The 19,252-nt window shown below is 41.4% G+C and overlaps 1 protein-coding gene across 1 annotated transcript in view; it reads right to left on the bottom strand.

Moving 5' to 3' along the window:
• Positions 1-550: 550 nt before the first annotated feature.
• Positions 551-19,252, bottom strand: part of GALNT8 (polypeptide N-acetylgalactosaminyltransferase 8) — a gene marked incomplete at both ends in the record, with an annotated part of 28,071 nt that continues 9,369 nt past the window's right edge. The window contains 7 exons of the mRNA XM_084300929.1: positions 551-721; positions 3,789-3,956; positions 4,536-4,631; positions 5,530-5,667; positions 6,915-7,100; positions 13,775-13,889; positions 18,013-18,210. Of these exons, the coding sequence (XP_084157055.1) occupies positions 551-721; positions 3,789-3,956; positions 4,536-4,631; positions 5,530-5,667; positions 6,915-7,100; positions 13,775-13,889; positions 18,013-18,210 (1,072 nt within the window). The remainder of the gene's footprint in view (positions 722-3,788; positions 3,957-4,535; positions 4,632-5,529; positions 5,668-6,914; positions 7,101-13,774; positions 13,890-18,012; positions 18,211-19,252) is intronic.

The raw sequence follows: 19,252 nt of genomic DNA, 5'->3' as shown, positions 1-19,252 counted from the left end.
AGAAAATGCACTTCATTTCACCAACTAGCATGAACACATCATGACAAGAAGTATTGCATTATCTGCATCACCCAAGAAAAATTGTCCAATTCAGCCTAAGATAAACTCATAAACTGTGATTAAGCAAGAAGCCTTAGACCCATATTTTTTATTTCTGAATATTCATAAGTTACAAAGTGAGAGACCTTGCACCTGCTCTACATTAATGAGCAGAGGTAAGCACTTCAAAATGACATCATAAATAACTCAGGTGGGCTGAAACACTTTTAGGAGTAACTGCTTCTCTCCAGTGATGACGAAACAGAGCAAAGACAATTCCAGTCCTAGCCAAAGAAACTCATGGGTAGGAGTGGGATTGGCAAGGACACTTGGCAAGGGATGCCAAGAACACAGAGAGATGAATATGTACCTTTGCATCAGTAGACGACAGCTATTATAGTAAGTAACACATTGTAAAAACCCTTTCTATCAAACTCTTCAGTTCAGTCCTTTCAGTGCTGTGTTATGAACATAGCAATTTCCAAAGAAAAAGATCCTCAGTTGAACACTGTCACTGCTGTATCCTGTGTTCCACATCTTTGGTCTTTCCCCAGTCCTTTACTGTGTGTTGAATATTCCACCTTTGTCCCGTGCAGGTCTGCATTACAAGTCTGTATGTACCTGTATTGTCTGCTGTGATTTCAAGGCATCTTTTAGTGTTTCTGTTGATTACAGCTGATCCCTACAAAAGGAAAAAAAGAAAATATGAGAGAAGATGTGGGCATTTAAATTTAGTGCTTAGTCAGAAAGTAATTGTCTTGGCCTCTACAAATGAGTCTGACAAACACTGCTAGGTGACAGATATAAAAGAAAAATTTTACACTTGCCTCATGCTAATGACACATGACAGTTTTTGGTACCCTTCAATGCCTATTAAATATATTTAGAGATTTATTTTGTGTCTGCTTTTCAGAGTTTTTCATTCTTGTTTGTTTTTGTTTTTCCTTTTACACTTCAAATAAACATTTTATTACATTATAAAATAATAGAATCATAATCATAGAATCATAGAATCATAGAATCATAGAATCACAGAACAGTTTGGATTGGAAGGGGCCTTAAAGACCATCCAGTTCCAACCCCCTGGCCATGGGCAGGAACACCTCTCACTAGACCAGGTTCCTAAAAGCCCCATCCAGCCTGGCCTTGAACACTTCCAGGGATGGGGCATCCACAGCTCCTCCGGGCAGCCTGTTTCAGTGCTTCACCACCCTCATGGGAAAGAATTCCTTCCTAATATGTAATCTAAATCTACCTTCCTAATATGTAACCTAAATCTACCTCACAAGAGCACAGCAGAGGGGGAGAATCACCTCCCTCAGCCTGCTGGCCACACTTCTTTTGATGCAGCCCAGGATAAGGTTGGCTTTCTAGGCTACAAGGGCATATTGACAGCTCATGTTGAGCTTGTCATTAACTAACACCCCCAGGTCCTTTTCCTCAGGGCTGCTTTCAATTCATTCTCCTCCCAGCCTGTATTTGTGCTTGGGATTGCCCTGACCCAGATGCAATACCTTATGGTTGGCCTTTTTGAACCTCATGATGTAGATACAAGCCCACTTCTCAAGCCTGTCCAAGTCCTTTGGCATGCCATCCCTTCCTTCTAGCATGTCAGCTGTGCCACTCAGCTTGGTGTCATCAGCAAACTTGCTGAGGGTGCATTCAATCCCACTGTCCATGTCACTGATAAAGGTGTTAAACAGTGTCAGTCCCAATACCTGCCCCTCAGGGACACCAGTCATGACTGATCTCCACCTGGACATTGAGCCATTGACCACAACTCTGAGTGTGACCATCCTATGAATTCCTTACCCAATGAGTGGTCCATCCACCAAATCCGTATCTTTCCAGTATAAAGACAAGGATATCATGCAGGGCAGTGTCAAATGCTTTGCACAAATCCACACAAATTATATCTGTTGCTCTTCCCCTATCCACCAATGCTGTAACCCCATTGCAAAAGGCCACAAGTTTTGTCAAGCACAATCTTCCTTTAATGAGGCCATGTTGGCTATTACCAATCACCTCCTTATTTTCCATGTGCCTTAGTATAGTTTCCAGGAGGATCTGCTCCATGATCTTGCCAGGCACAGAGGTGGGACTGACTGGCCTGTAGTTCTCTGGATCTTCCCTTTTAAAAAGAGAATTTTTTAATATTTTTTTTTTAAGATAAAAAGTCTTTTTAAAAATGGGGGTTATGAAGTTCCCTCTTCCGGTCAGCAGGAACTTCAACAGACTGCCAATTCTTAACACTGTATCCTGTTTCTAAATAACTCGTAACACTGCATCCTATTTCTCAATAAAACTAATAACAGATAAAAGAATAGTCGTCCCTTATCTCTAAGTTAGTATTTCAGTTTTAACTGTTGTGAATGGAGTGGGATGTGATTAAGTCATCTCATTACACTGGAAACAAGGATGTTGACAAGTAGCTGGGCTCCAGACCAACAGGATCTTAACTGGCTACTGTTTGCCAGTTGTTTCACTATGATAATGCTCGACACATACGAGGAACTGAAAGTTTACTTTTAAGGTGGATCTTAATCTTCCAGAAACACACCTGCACTTTTTTCTAAGTTTTATGGTTACAGCCCAGACTAAAGATAAAAGAAATTCCATATTCGAATTTCTGGAGAACATGTAGATCTATATTATTTGTTATACTTCACTGGAACTTTATTATTTGTTATACTTAACTGGAACTTACTTTGTCTTTCACCAGTTCAACTTTATTCTCTACCACTCTTACTGGATTTGTCTCCTGTTTAATTTTTCACTGAGAGGGATATATAGTAGACATTGCCCATACATTATATGTAAAATTAATTAACTACTAATTACATAAGCTAATAAGGTTTGAACTGCCTGACAAGGGTGAAGATGCATGGCTTCCTTTCCCACCTCTCCCTCCATCATTGCTGTTGCTGCCAGTTTATCCTCCCCCAGCACCATGACATACCATGGCTGTATCTCTCCTAGACTAGTTGACTAAGCAGAAGGAAGAGGTACTGAATACAGAAGATGAAAATATCACTGAGGCTCTTAAGCGTGTCAGCATCAGCTAGCATAAATACTGCACAAATGGAGACAACTGAACTTTTCATAGCATGAAGACTCTAATGGCCAGCTGTAACCAGAGCACTGAAAGGATGAACCTAGCCTGATCTCTGGCTAGGACTTCCATGCTCAGACACTGTTACAGATGAAAGTACTGGAGAGGGTGCAGGATGTGGTGTCTTCTCCCTTAAGACCAACACGTCCCATGAGAAGACTGGGAAGACAGATGGTGGATAGTGGAGAGGGTTCATGATGCACAGTCAGACCAAAAGCAATAGAGACTCCCGGGCTTGCATATTTCCTACCTTTCAGCTGAGCTGTGAGCAAGTGAATGTTTTTAGTCTTCTCAGTTAAAAATTAAAAACCTTTATTCTTTAACCTTTGTGTAACAGGCTTAAGCCATCTGATTCCACCCAGGCAGACGAGACAGATGGACAAATGTAAGTGACTATGGTTCAGATAACAAGTGAGGACTGGTTAAATTCTGGTAACTCAGTCAGCATCTGTTGTGTGACCATTCACACACCCCTGAGGACTCAATCAACTTCACCTTAGCTCTTGTAGTGACACCTGCAAGTCTTGAAATTGAGGCAACACTATTCAGAGGCAAGCTGCTTTGCAATGAATGTGTTTAAGGGTTCCTCATAATGGGAAAGCTTATCAAAATGTGGGGGCATAGAAATGCAACCTACCTGCTTAAAATCCCAGTGCAAGTTCAGACCTTTACTCACAGCTATGTCACATTGCTCTAAAATTGGCAGGTCCCCTCTCCCAGGGTCTGTTACACATCGATCAACTGCATTTAGTCGGGCACGTAAACCTCCTATGTACATTTCTCCTGTGCTGTGATAAAACAGGTGCTGAAAGGCAAGGTGACACCACTGACAGTGAATTAAAGTACTAAGGAAATCTCATCAGCACATTGATAGAATACAGTTCCCAAACTGATATTGAGCGACATCAGCTGTACAGTACCAGTACTCACTGATCTCTCAGTAATTAAACTAGGACAAATGTGACACCATACAATATCTTTCTCCTGTGATAATGAAAAAAAGCCAGATGCTTACTCCTGAATGGTAACCCTCAGCTTCCTACCCATGGAGAGACTATGCAGTGAGGTGTGTGGAAGAGCTCCATCTCTCTCCCTTTTAATGCACTGATCTTCTGTCAATTAACAGGATCAGTATCAACATAAGGTCTCACATTTTTCAGTAAGGCTAAATCAAAAACCTTTAATGCACTCAGATATCTGCATGAGCCTGCTCTGCTACCAGTTGGATTGGGGATCAGAATTTAATGAAATAAAGTTTAATATTTTCCTTTCAAAAGCATAGAGAGAATAGTCCTGAAGTACCTTTTTCATGCCCCTTTGAGAGCTGAAAAGGAACAGTTAGCAATACCTCACATGTGAATATCTGTTCACTTGTTTGCATTACCTGTGGTGAGTATGCATGACAGGGATACATAACTGGTGTGTTTCCAGGGACTGGACCTTGATCAATACAGATGTCTTCTTTCAATGTGTTTTTCATCTACAGAATAAAATACAAAATTTACCATGAGGAACAGCAATTCTATTTTTGACCTCATCACTAATTTTAAAAACTATCCTAAGAGTAATGTTACTTTATTCAGAGCTCAGTATTGAATCCCGAAGTGGGAAATGTAATATGGTTTTAGGAAAAAAAAAAAAAAACAACACAAAAACAAAAACAAAAACTTTGAATTACTATTGTAGAAATTATTAATAAAAGTAAAAATCAAAAGCAAAATCTAAGGTACTTCAAAGGCTTATTAACATTGTGTAATGTTGCTCCATCTCAGAAATCATCAGGCAGCTCCAAACAGGTGTGTACCACTGCCCAGCTCCAGCCTGGGTCTAGAAACTGTCTAGCTATATTAAGAAGCCACTGCAGCCAGGATGCTTAGTTCTCCCTTTTGCAAAGAGGGAGAACTACTGCAATTATATATATTGCTGTTCTCTAGAACTATTGCTAAAATATTTTCAATTCATACTTTCATGTTTTTCAAATTATCCTGCTAACTGCTGCAGAAAAAAATCCATACAATCCAATCCTTACTGTTCTACTTCATGGAAAAATGCAGGTACTTACAAGAAGTTGTTGATCTATTTTTGTTGATCAGTTGGTAAATTTTGCATATAGTAGAACAATGCATATTAAGCACTTTCCAAAATTACTTTTGTGTTCCCATCAGTACATATACAATAACCACAGTTTAGAAATTCTAGTTTGACAACTAATATGAAAAAAGATGTTTGAAAGCTTTAGTGTCTAGAAAGACATGCTAAAAGACTTTTTAAAGTTTCTAGGGAAACATATTACAATCAGAAAAACAATGTTTGCAACACTTCTTCCTAACACTAGAGTTAATGTGTTGTTCCATACTTGAAATAGATTCAGTACTTACTGTTCCATAGCCAACAATGTTGGGAAGAAATCTTAAATTAGGGTAAACATTTTTTATGTACCAGTCAAAGCCTTTACAGTTCAGTTTTTTCCTTAGCTCTTTTCTGGAAGAAACATCTCCATAGTCTATTCCAGAATTCTGCAAGAACACCATACTTAATTTCAGAATATAAAAGTCATCTGAGAAACCAGGAAAAACACAGACTTATTTCTCCATATTTTCTACTAATGACATATAAATTACATTCAAAAGGACATTTAAAAAAAAATCCATGCACGTTTTTAAGCTTCAGAAATTCAGAACTTGTTTTGACTAGAAGTACCAATACACTGATGAAAAACAAACATGTTATGATTTCATACATATAAAGAATATCAAAGTAGTGAAGTTTGACAGAGATAAGTCCTACACAAGAATTTATATCCAGTCTTTCAGCAGTTTTCTAAAATGCAGTCTGAGGCCTGAATCAGTTAGCTAAAGAATTTCAACATCCCAGAGAAAAGTGATTATTAAAAAAGAACAATTTTCACACAGGTTTCATTCACTGTGAAAACTGTTATGTATGTTACAACTAAAAGCTTACTTTTTGATGACTACCATATTCAGATGAAAAAATCCATATTTTTATTGTAAAGGTTAATTAATGGGAAAGGGAAATTAATTATTCTGAAGCTTTAATTTATAGTATATGACTATATATTTTGATTTGTTTCTTTAATATAAGGAAAATACAAGTAGATGGGAAGCTATTCTTCCTTTGTTAAAGATTCATAAACCCACTAAGGGCAGACTGGGAAAATTCATACAGTTCTTGTTATTAACCAAAGATGTACAGACTCAAATGACTTGACAATTATATACGTATATATATATATAAAATGAACAAATAAATGAAACATAATTAAAGGACAGATTATTATTAAAGGAAAAATAGCAGCGTAAAAATGTTTTTCATGAACAGAAGGAAAAAAAAATTGAACAGTAAATGACTTCACAAAGTGAGAGGGAACCAGAAAGTTCAAATAAAGAATCAAACAGGGACCTACTTTTATAAGACTTACTTCATAGATCTCAATGAGTGTTAAGAACATCAAGCCAAATGAGAAGTCAATATACTATGATTAACATGAATGAACCACTTTATGAGTGGTGCCTGATGTAATTCTCACTGCTTTCTTAGCAAAAGAGGAACAAGTCTATGATCATGGCTCTTAAATGTCATCCATACCAATAATTAGCACCATATCAATATTAATAACTTTTTTTTTTTTTATTAACCACTCTTATAACCATGATAGCTTGTCTCTTCTCCTGTGGCCATATGCTCTTATTTGACCACTTTTAAACCCTCGTTATCAGTTTGAAACATAGGAAAACATTGCCACCTCAATTGGAAGATTCCATGCAAAGTAGACCATGTACTTGTATTCATCCATCCATACTTCCGCTACTCGCAAGGCATTGCGTTTCAATGCAATACTCAAGTCTGGCAAGTAAGGCTTGTGAGCTCTTTCCAAATGAGCAATTCTCGAACAGGGCAGTACTTCTATTTTACCTCCACACTGCCAGGCCTGGATCAAGAAGAGAGAATGTCAGGTAAAGTTGCCTATTTCTTCAAGCTGTATGCATTTTTGTTAAAATGTTCCAATTTTTGATCTCCCTATTCTTTCACCAGATGAACTGCCATGACCTCAACATTCCAAGTTATATTTCTTGAGTGAATAAGAATTTTTTAATACCTCTCATTTCTACTGTGTGTAGCCCTATCACAAGTCCAGGAGAGCAAAGGAATGTTCTTTCTTTCTTTTATTTTGCCATCATCATCAACAGAACTGCTCACAAGTTTCCTGTTGCAAGGCACTCAGAACCACTTCAATACTCTAAGGAAAACTGGTATATGCCTCCAAACAGTCTCATTAGAAGCTAGACTGCTAAAGACTGTGGTGGATGTGGGTCTGAATCAGGAACTCTCAGGAGCAGTGACATTGCCTGGAACATCCTGAGAACAAAATTCATCCTGCAAAATCTTATATGTTAGGAAGAATTAAAGGGGAAGAAAAAAATCCAGTGGGTTCCTGGAAAATATGTGCATGGCATTCAAAGAGGTACCTAAGCAGGCTACAGCCAACACTTCAAAAGTACCAAAGTATCCAGAGCAAACATACCCAGCCTTACTATATATGAACCAGTGAAAGTTTGGAAGCTCCTCAAGAGGCCAGAAGCTATGCTAATCTAAACTCAAGCTTACTAATTAAGATTCAGAACTAAACATAAAAAGAACTGTAAGAACATGAGAAAATGTCCATACTGGACCGAAGGTCCATCTAACCTATTCTGTATACAGGAAAAACTACAAACTTACTCCTGGAAAAGTGTAAGAACAAGCCAAATACATGTTACCGCTCACAGTCCTCACTTATTTTCAGGCCAGGGGACTTTGTGCTTATTTCTGTGATTCACTGGTGTTTACTAACTCTGACTAGGTTTTTCTTCAATAACTCTTCAGTACTCTCATGAATGACTGAAAATTTTTAAGAGCCACCAAACTGTTTGGAAGGAGATCCACAGATCTTCAGCTGGGATAGTCAAGTTACTCCTCTCTCTTGTTCATTTTGAACCTGGTTACTACTGTCTTTCAAAGCCCCCTAGCTTTCATATTTCTTTAGAAAGATAAGCACTATGGTGTTTTTTAATCTTCTCAGGTTTCCTAGAATATCTCCATCCACCATTACTTTTCAAAAATACTTCCTAATGGAATTTTTAGTTCTGTAACATGTTCCCTAATAGCTGAAGACACTCCAGATAACAATATTGGGGAGGGGGGGGAAGTCATACATTCTTGATTTGAAGACATCTGAAGTTGAAGAATACATTACTTTCTAGGGGACATGGACCTTTCTGTTGTTGTTTTAAGAATTAAAGTTGTGCTCTTGCAGTGGAAAAATCCACTAACCTTGCATATTCAAAAGTGATTGCACAGACATAGCAGTGGGGACTATGTTAAGCAGATAAGGGGACAGTGGAAGGTCCCACTGTCCCAAAATAAGGAGGATGACTTAAAAAAAAAAAAAAAAAAAAAAAAAAAAACAAGACAAGCAGTTGCAGAATCATCAAGAACAAGAAGCTACAAAATCATGGGCCCCTCCAGTTCAAAAAAAAAAAAAAAAAAAGTAGAAATAGATGAAATTAAGGTTGGTCAAATAAAATTGCACATACAGGGCATTGTAACAAGCAGTGCGTAGTTCATGAACCTGTAGCACTCAGCCAATGAGGAAACAAGGAAGGAATCAAGCGTCAGGTAATAGGGAATACAGGCCTTTGATACACTTCCGCTGTGCGCTCCTGCTTGCCGAACACCCACCATTGCAATCATGAATGAAAATGCTACTTCACTGAGATCCTCTCCTGAGCCTTTGTTATTGGCTGCAGATTGTTTCTCACAAACTGGGGGCTCGCCCAGGATCCAGTTGCCTTCAGGAAAGCTTTATTACCACTACAGCAGGAAGCCATGCCCCACTGATTTCAGCAGTCCTGTGCCTTAATGACGGTGGTTCTGCAGAGAGCTGACAAAGGAACTGCGACTGGTTAAAAAGGCAGGATCGGTGAAGAATTGGGGAAGAAAGGAAGGTAGGCACTCCAATTTCAAAAATTGACCAGGTAACTCTGTGCACACACCAAGGTAAGAAATACTAAGTTTGCCTTGGGGATTGGGTAAGACTTGCGTGAAGTGTGATTGAGACGTACGATACGAAGCAAGTGTGAAGCCCCAATCCGCAGTTCTGTAGCTCCACAAAGGGTATGGCCAGAGACAAACAAAGTGAGAGTTAAAAGAGAGAAAGGGTCTTGTGGAAATCTAGTATACAGTACCGCCGTGCACGGTAAAGTGCTCAGCAGTACACTTCCATTTTCTAGAACTGGCACATTAGTGTGTGGTACCCTACAGGAGGAAAAATTTCTGCAGCAGCACACTGAGAACGGCTAGGAAAAATAGGAAATAAGGGTTCCAGGAGACAGGGAGATATCCCTAGGACAGTGCCTACCAATAGTCCTCCAGGAAGAATGGTAAGAAATTGGAAAAAAATAATCCCAAAACTAGAGGAAATAATAAAATGTTTAAATACTGTGTATTAATCTAAACAAAGGAATCAATTGACAGAACAGCAGTATTTTGGCCTAAATATGTGTCTGATGAAAATTGGTTTTGCCAGGCTTTGAATTTATACAAATGATAAGACTTTTTCGGAGGAGGAATTGTTACGCTGCTTGCTGTGTGCAGCGGGTAAGTCAGTTTTTATTGAAAAAGGGCCATGACCAGGAGAAAGAGGAGTCAGAGGGAAGGACGGGTTGATGGGAAACCTTGGATAATTTACACCCTCACCTTCTTACCCCCCCAATCCTAATCCTGTCCCTAGAGAAAAAGTGCACTCTAGTCTCTGTCAAGAATTAGAACAACATAGAAGAGAGATCGAGAATTTCCACTTCCCTGATACTAACACTACTAACACTCCTATGTATTGTCTTAGGGAGGTCCCAGTGGGACAAGGACAAATAGGTTATGTGACCCCCCCCCCACCCCCCCCCCACACACACACACCACCAGCAGAGAGATTAGGAATTTTAAGAAGGAAATGAAGTCTTTAACTGAGGACTCTACAGGACTAGCAGAACAGTTACAATAGTTTCTAGGGTCTAATTTATATTTGGGGCAGGGGGGAGAATATTGATCTTGAGTATGTTACTCACTAGAGAAGAGAAGGGGAATGATTAGGCAGGCAGCTATGCAAGAATGGGAAAGAAGAACCAAACCTCCAGGACAAGGAGTAATTCCAGAAGAGAAGAAATATCTGTTTGCCGACCCCAACTGGAATAATATCCCACAACACAGAAATCATATGGGAGACTTAAGGGATATAATAATAATGGGAATTAAGGAAGCAGGAATAAGAGAGCACTTGGGGATGAATCCCGAGGACCCAGCAGCCCAAGGGTTTCTGAAAGTTCATCTTGTGCCTAAAGTCTGGCTGGATATACAGAAAAAGCTCCAGAAGGTAGAAGGATGGAACAGTCGCTGGATGGAACCCTCCTGTGGGAGGCCCAGAAGGTGTTTGTCAGGAGGGTAGATAAGACAGAAAAGCAGAGAGCGAAACTAATGGTCTTCACAGTGGACCAGTTAGTGAGGCAGAGGGTTGGAGATAGAGGAAGAAAAGTTTCAGGGGAGTCGGTCCCAGGAAGGAAGGGAGAGGAAGAGAGAAAAAAGAATGGCAGGCAAGGAAAGCTACCTGTTTTACAGCCTAAATCCTAGCAGGGACAGGCTTTGAGAAGATGTTTAAGTGTGGCTGGGCCAGTCACTTCAAACAGGAGTGTCCAGAAAGGAAGAAGGAGGAGAGATTGCTTGCTGTTATAAATTCAGAGTAGGGGAGTCAGGGCTTCTCAGAAAGCTGGTCCACATCGAGAGGCCTTGATAAATATAATGGTGGGACCTAATGAAGAAGTTGTATTTAAAGTAGATACTGGCTGTTGTTTTACCCAGCTGGGCAGCTGAGCTCTGCTACAACTGCATCACTCCCCCTTCTCAAAGGGAAACAGGAAGAAAATACAGTGGAAAGCTCTCAAGGATTGAGATAAGGGAGATCACTCAACAATTATCATAATGGGCAACACAGAATAGGGAGATTAATAAAATTTATTACCTATTGCTGATGGGCTGGAGCAGTGCGAAACAAAAAAAGAAAAAGAAAAAAAAAAAAAAAGAAAAAAAAAAAGAAACAAGCTGGGGGCGCATTCTTGCCATCCACCCTCTTCCACCTCCTCCCCTACCCCAGGCTGGCATGGGGGGGCCAGAGTCAGGGCTGTGGTTGGTCTGTAACACTTCCTCTGCAGCTCGTTCAGGGTTGCTCTCTCTTGTTCTCTGCCGTGGGGTCCCTCCCACCGGGTGCTGGTCCTGTGAGGCCTTCTCCATGGGTGGCAGCTTTTTGTGAGCTGCTCCTGGTATGGGTCCATGCTGCAGAATCCATCCATCAGGAGCAAACTGCTCCAACACGGGTCCGCCATGGGTGGCAGCTCCCCCAGGCCCCCTGCTCCTGCGTGGGCTCCTCTCCACGGCTGCAGCTCCGGCCCAGCGCCAGCTCCTGCAGGGGCTCTCCATGGGCCGCAGCCTCCTCCAGGCCACATCCCCCTGCTCCACCGGGGGCTCCTCCACCCATGGGGGGGCTGCAGCGTGGAGATCTGCTCCATGTGGGACCCATGGGCTGCAGGGGACAGCCTGTTCCACCAGGGGCCTCTCCACAGGCTGCAGGGGAACTGCTGCTGTGGTGCCTGGAGCACCACCCTCCCTCCTTCTGCACTGACCTTGGGGGCTGCAGGGCTGGTTCTCACTCCTCACTCTCCCAGCAGCTGTTGTAAAGCAATTCGTTTGTTTGTTTCCCCCCTCCTTTCTTAAATCTGCTCTCACAGGAGCGCAAACAACATCGCTTGTCAGCTCAGCTCTGGCCAGAAGCAGGTCCCTTTGGAGCCTGATGAAACTGGCTCTGATCTGACATGGGGCAGCTTTTGGATTCTTCTCACACAGGCCACCCCTGCAGCCCCCCGCTACTAAAACCTTGCTACATAAACCCAGTACACTGGGGCAGCTAGGTCATCACTGGCCCATAAAGTATCAGAGCTTAAATTAACTAATGAAACCCAAAAGGTGACAGGGGCAGAAGGGACTGGGATAACAGTGCCACTTTTTGGGGACACCAAGATGAGATTAAGGTATAAAACGACCACTGGGCAATTATTGTATGTACCCAAGGCAGGGACTAACTTGTTGAGAAAAGATTTGATGATGAAATTGGGCATTCAAATAGTAAGTTTTTAGACTGGAATAACAGTATCAATTAAGTTATTGACAGAGGTTGATGAAAAAAAAGAGAGACCCTGTGGTATGAGTCAAGGAAGGAAATAGAGGAAGGCTTAATATCACTCCCTGAAGACAGGTATGCGGGGAGGATATAAGGCAAAAAATCAGAAGCAATACCTTATCTTAATAGAAGGACAAATTGGTATTAAACAAAAGGGCTGATTAATGATGGGTTATTGGAGCCATTCTTGTCTCCCCTTAACACTCCTACCCTGATGGTAAGGAAGGCTGACTGTACAGATCTAAGAAAGATCAACGAGATAATGCAAAAGTGGCACCTGTGATTCCAAATCCATACACACTGATGAGCAAGATCCCACATGACTGTAAGTGGTTTAGTGTGATAGATTTCAAAGATGCCTTCTGAGCCTGTCCATTGGACCCCAAGAGTAGAGATATACTTGCCTTCAAGTGGAAAGACCCTGAAATGGAGCAGGAGCAACAATACAGATGGACAGTTATACTTCAGGGGTTTACAGAGTCACCAAATTTATTTGGGAAACTTCTAGAGCAGACTTTGGAGCAATTTCAACCACCAGAAGGGATGCTAATGTTACAATATGTGGATGATCTTCTATTGTCAGGACAGGAGAAATATTAACTGTTTTACATCAAGGGAGTCATTGGGGAGTTCAAGCAACGTGTAGCACTGTGCTATGGAAATATGTATGTGAGGGAATATATACTCTGGCTAACCAAGTATGCAGGGTAAATAAACATGACAATTATTGGCAGCCAGCTTAAAGGGGGGCAAGAACCAGGAATTTGACCCTTCAAAAGTGTACAGGTAGATTTTAAAGAACTCCCTAGAGTAGGTAAATTTAAATACATATTAGTCTTGGTCGATCATTTGTCAGGATGGGTGGAAGCTTTCCCTTCAGTATCTGCTACACTGTGAATGCGGTAGCTAATGTAATTCTAGAACAGATAATCTCCAGGTATGGAATTATTTAAAATATTGACTCTGATCAAGAAAGTCACTTTACATCACAAATATTTCAAGGGCTAATGTGGACTGTAGGAATTACAAGGGAATTTCACACTCCTTGGCATCCTTCCTCTTCTGGAAGGGTGGAGCGGATGAATCAGACAGTAAAGAAGTAAGTACTGATAGTACTGGAAACTTTGACATTGGGGAAAATTTGATTTTGTTGTTGCCTGGTTGGGGTTGGCTCAAGCAACTATTTGTTAGTACTATAGTAATAATGGCAAATGTTGGAAAAACTTGAGTGGAAGATGTGAAGAGGTGCAAAAACAATAGGGATAAGAATTTTTTTTTTTTCCCCAAAAATTGCATACTAATTTTCACTGCTTCTTTCAGAAAAAGGTTAAAAAATGGCTTACCCTCAGGCCAAGTTCAACATTTTCTCCTCCATATATATGCATTCCACCATCTAGTACACCAATCTCACCCAGAAATTTTCTGTCTGCAGCAAGAATCCCCATTATAGATGGGCTCCTGTAGTATAAAACAAGCACAGTTGGAAAGAAGCAACAGTGATTAAAACAAAATAAATTCAACTGGCCATCAATCAAAGCTTGAACTTCCAAAAATATCCAAAGGAGAGTAACAGGTTAACTTCAAAACAAAATGTGGATCAGCAGAGAGGAATCCGGAAGAAAACAAATAATTTTGATCAATGGTCTAAAAAACATGATCTAGTATTGTTTAAAGAATTAGTTCTATTTTGAGGAGAGATGTAGTGGCAGTTAAAACAAGAAGAAAGAAATCAAGTTAAACTGGAGTGAGGAAGAGTAAGGTTAGACGTTACACTAGAAAAACTTACACAGTAAGACACATTGCTAAGGGGGATCATGAAATTGCTATCAACTGTGGTTTTGAAACAGATGAGACAATTGTGTGGCAGGAACAATTTCACTGCAGATGAATCCAACTTAGAGACTAGGGAAAAGGGGACCGAAGGTGAATTTGGTCCTCTTTTGATATTCCCATCCACTGTGACCAAACCCATTTCCATTTTCTCCCATCCAAAAACTGTGGACCTCCTCTCCGAGCTCCCCAACAGCAAACCATTCTTTAAGCTACCAAAGAGGAAATTGTAATTACTCTGTAGTTGTGACCAGGGAATGATCTGACACGGAGTGCAAGAGGGCCTGACAGTAGAATGAGTTCAATTGAATGGAAGTAGGAATGACATAAAGGAGGGAAGATTCCCTTGTCATTAAGAAAAGAAACAATGCTCAGGAACCATTTTTGGCAAACAGCACATGTACAGGGAGATGAACCAAACACCAGGTTAAGGTGCATGGTGATAGCACTCCTATGGCTCGTGCTGGTGAAGGTATATGTAAGGAATTGTCTTGTGTTGCATCTTTGGAGACTCTTTGTAAATCCATTTAGGGCAGTAGGACTTTTTTCCAACGCGTTGTTCATGGAATCTTTTCATATTTAAACAGAAGCATGTTTAATTTGCCTCAAGCAGTACAACAAAAAATCCCCAGTGCTACAGTTGGCTTTCTTTCTTTCCATTCTCCTGTCAAACAATTACTGTTTACTATAGAATGTTTTTAACACATTACAGAAACCAGTTTCACCTATAGCTTTTTGTCTAGGTATCTGTGCAGTTTTATCTCCAACATTTAGTTAGAAGGCATAGTAGCATACAAATATCTGCCATGATTGTATCTTATCTGTTACCAGTTGTTTTTTTCTTTTAATATTGTGTGGCGGAAGGTTGTTAAGAGCTAAGGGACTATCAAGATCACTCAAAATCCTTGTAGAACAAGGAGACAGATGTACTCAAGTATATAAGGAACTGGCTGGATGATCACACTCAAAGAGTTGCACTCAACAGCTCGATGTTCAGGTGGAGATGAATGGTGTTCCACAGGGGTCAGTATTAGGACCGACTCTGTTTAACATCTTTGTCGGTGACATGGGCAGTGAGATTGAGTGCACCCTCAGCAAGTTTGCTGATGACATTAAAGCTGTGTAGTGTGATCAACACACCGGAGGGAAGGGATGCTATCCAGAGGGACCTGACAGGCCTCATGAGGTTGTGCAATGCCAAGTACATGGTCTTGCATCTGGGTCAGGGCGATGCCAAGCACAAATACAGGCTGAGTGGAGAATGGACGGATGGGATCCACCCAAGGGTGCTGAGGGAGTTGGTGGATGTGATTGCTGGGCTGCTTTCCATCATCTGTCAGTGGTCATGGTCATCCGGAGAGGTCCCACATGACTGAACACTTGCTAATGTGATGCCCATCTATAAGAAGGGTCGTAAGGAGGACCCAGGGAACTACAGGCCTGTCAGCCTGACCTCAGTGCCAGGAAAGGTGATGGAACAGGTCATCCTGAATGGAATCACACAGCATGTGCAAGACAACTAGGGGATCAGACCCAGCCAGCATCGGTTCATGAAAAGCATGTCCTGCCTGACCAACCACATCTCCTTCTATGACTGGGTGACCTGCCTGGTGCATGAGGGAAAGGCTGTTGATGTAGTCTACTTAGACTCCAGCCAGGCCTTTGACACAGTCTCCTATAGTATTCTCTTGGAGAAGCTGGCAGCCCATGGCTTGGACAGGTACACTCTTTGCTGGGTTACAAACTGGCTGGACAGCTAGGCCCAGAGAGTAGTGGTGAATGGAGTTAAAGCCAGTGGGAGACCAGTCACTAGTGGTGTTCCCCAGGGGTCAGTGTTGAGGCCCATCCTCTTTAATATCTTTATTGATGACTTGGATGAGGGAATTGAGTGCACCCTCAGTGAGTTTGCAGACGACACCAAGTTGGGGGAAGTGTTTATCTGCCAGAAGATAGGAAGGCCCTGCAGAGGGACCTGGACAGGATGGGTCAGTGGGCAGAGGCCAGTGGGATGAGGTTCAACATGGCTATGTGCAGGGTCCTGCTCTTTGGCCAAAACAACCACATGCAGCACTACAGACATGGGGGAGAGTGGCTTGAAAGCTGTGCAGAGGAAAAGGATCTGGGGGTGGTGATTGATGCCTGTCTGAACATGAGTCAGCAGTGTGCCCAGGCAGCCAAGAAGGCCAACAGCATCCTGGCTTGTATCAGGAATAGTGTAGCCAGCAGGACCAGGGAGGTGATCGTCCCCCTGTATTCTGCTCTGGTGAGGCCACACCTCAAGTACTGTGTTCAGTTTTGGGCCCCTCAGTGCAAGAAAGACATCGAGGCCCTGGGGCATGTCCAGAGAAAGGCTACAAAGCTGGTGAAGGTCCTGGAATACAAGTCCTGTGAGGAGTGGCTGAGGGAACTGGGGTTGTTTAGTCTGGAGAAGAGAAGGCTCAGAGGAGATCTTGTTGCCCTCTACAACTATCTGAAAGGAAGATGTGGGGAGCTCAGGCTCAGTTTCTTCTTGCAGATAACTATTGATAGAATTAGAGGGAATGGCCTCAAGTTGTGCCAGGTTTAGGTTAGAAATTAGGAGATATTTCTTCTCAAAAAGAGTTGTCAGGCATTGGAATGGGTTGCCCAGGAAAGTGGAGGCATCACGGTCCCTGGGAGTGTTTAAGGAAAGGTTGGATCTGGTGCTTAGGGACATGGTTTAGTGGGTGATATCGGCAGTAGGGGGACAGTTAGACCAGATGATCTTGGAGGTCTATTCCAACCTTTATGATTCTATGATTCTATGATTCTATGAACGTAGCCCTGAGATGGACTTGCGGGTGCTGGCTGCTCAGAAGCTCAACATGAGCCAGAAATATGTGCTTTCAGCCACAAATCACAGGGATGGAGCACCTCTCCTATGAAGACGGGCTGAAGGATTTAGGGTTGTCCATCCTGGAGAAGAGAAGACTCCAGGGAGACCTTATAGCAGCCTTCCAGTACATAAAGGTGGGCAAGGAAAGATGGGGAGTGACTCTTTGTCAAGGAGTGTGGTGATAGTACAAGGAGTAATGTCTTAAAATTGAAAGAAAGAAGATTTAGATTACATATGAGGATGAAATTCTTTACTCACTGGGTGGTGAGGGACTGGAACAGGTTGCCCAGAGAAACTGTGGATGCCCCATCCCTGGAAGTGTTCAAGGCCAGTCTGGATGGGGCTTTGAGCAACCTAGTCTAGGGGAAGGTGTTCCTGCCCATGGTAGGAGGGTTGAAATTAGATGATGATTAAGGTCCCTTCCAACCCAAACCATTCTGCGGTTCTATTATTCATCGCAAGCTGGTTGCTGATACCACAGTACTTGTGACCATCTTCTGTTGAATACATAAACTAATCTGAGTGTTTAAGGAAGATGTGAGAAACACAAGGAAATAGACTGGAGCCTAGCAGTAAGAGTAGGTATAACAGCTATATGCATTGTGTTCATGTCTTTTTCTTGGTTTTGTGTGATGCGTGAACAGTAGGGGTTGAAAAATGTTGCCGAAGATTATTTTTATTGTGCATCACTCCAACAACTCCAAAGAAAGAAATAAATTGAATCTATATGAGTCTTCACAGTGCAGATATGTGCTTGTCTGGCAAACTGGTATACTGAGACTTTTAGGTCTGCTGAAGAATCCTCAGTTACAAACCAACTATCTAGTTACAATGTGCTTTATAAGTTTCTATCCCACCACCCATGAAACAACTGTCTCAAATGCTGTTTGTACTTACCGGACTGGAGCTGTTTCATCTTTAAGAGCATACCATTCATCTGGTAAAGGTTCATAAAGGCACCAGAGTGCCCAGTCAAATCCATCTGCAGCCACTGAATACCGAAGAAGCTCAAAGTCATCAAAACGAATATTGTCAAATACTGGTGATATTATAACAGTGCGATCTTCTTTTATTCGAGACAAAATAGGTTCAGCCCTACCAAAATGAATGAACAGTCTATTCAGCTTGAAAAAGATGAAATCTGTTGAACAGAACTACATTTTACAACTTATTTCAATAAAACTGGGTTAATTAATTTATTTAAGCCATTGAGTTTGGCCTCCAGGAAAAGTTATGTACCAGTCTTGGAGCACTACTAACAGGATTTTCTAATTTTCTAATGCTGTGGCTCAGTTCTCCCTTACATTAGGCAACTTCTGAATTTGACTGTCACTAATTATAATAAACATAAGTTCCACACAACTTGCTGGGTTTACTGCTATCCTGGACTGCATCTTACAGGTTCTAGAGAGTATTTACTATCTCCATAAAGAAACAAAAAAAGAAGAGAAAAAGAAGAGAAAAAGACCCTGAGAGATGCTGTAAACCACTGATCATTCCCCCTCCTTCCCTGTGCCTTGATGGCATAGCTGCTGTATGATGGAAGGGCTGACCAATCAATGAACCACTACAGTGGAAGAAATCTCACAGAAGATAGGCAAGGACTGACGTAAAGCTCAGAGAAGAATATAGGGAGTGACCACAGTGATTGCAAAGGCAATTAAACTTATCTCAACATCAAGGACCTTTGTATGGATGAGTTTTGTTGTAGATAAATAGCAGTATCAGTAGAGTGGGGTAACTGGTTATGTACATGTCCTTCCTAAAATAATAGTAGGAAGTATTATCTTCCCAAGCCAGCCAGATCAATATCAGGGAAGCGCATATGTGGCTCAGGCCAACATAGAAAGTGAAAATTGAACACCCAGCAAAATTAACTTTGAAGAGAGTAACTGACTTGAGTTGTCTTCAACACAGGAATTCTTTCCAAGCAGATGGGGCCCTCTAGCATATTGATGGTGGGCATATAGGGATCAGTAATGTGAATCATGTTCATATTGTGATTCAACTGAAACTGAATTTGAAGTTCAATTGAAATTACTATATTATGCTTGTGTTGTGACTTCAGTATAGTGCAGTATCACTTTTCTAAACAAAATTCTGTGTAAGGCCAAAAACATTCAAATAAGTAAATTCA

The sequence above is a fragment of the Netta rufina genome (genome assembly GCF_964035555.1).
Source record: "Netta rufina genome assembly, chromosome: 1".
NCBI classification, from domain to species: Eukaryota; Metazoa; Chordata; class Aves; order Anseriformes; family Anatidae; genus Netta; species Netta rufina.
This window is presented reverse-complemented; position numbering and strand designations above follow the sequence as displayed.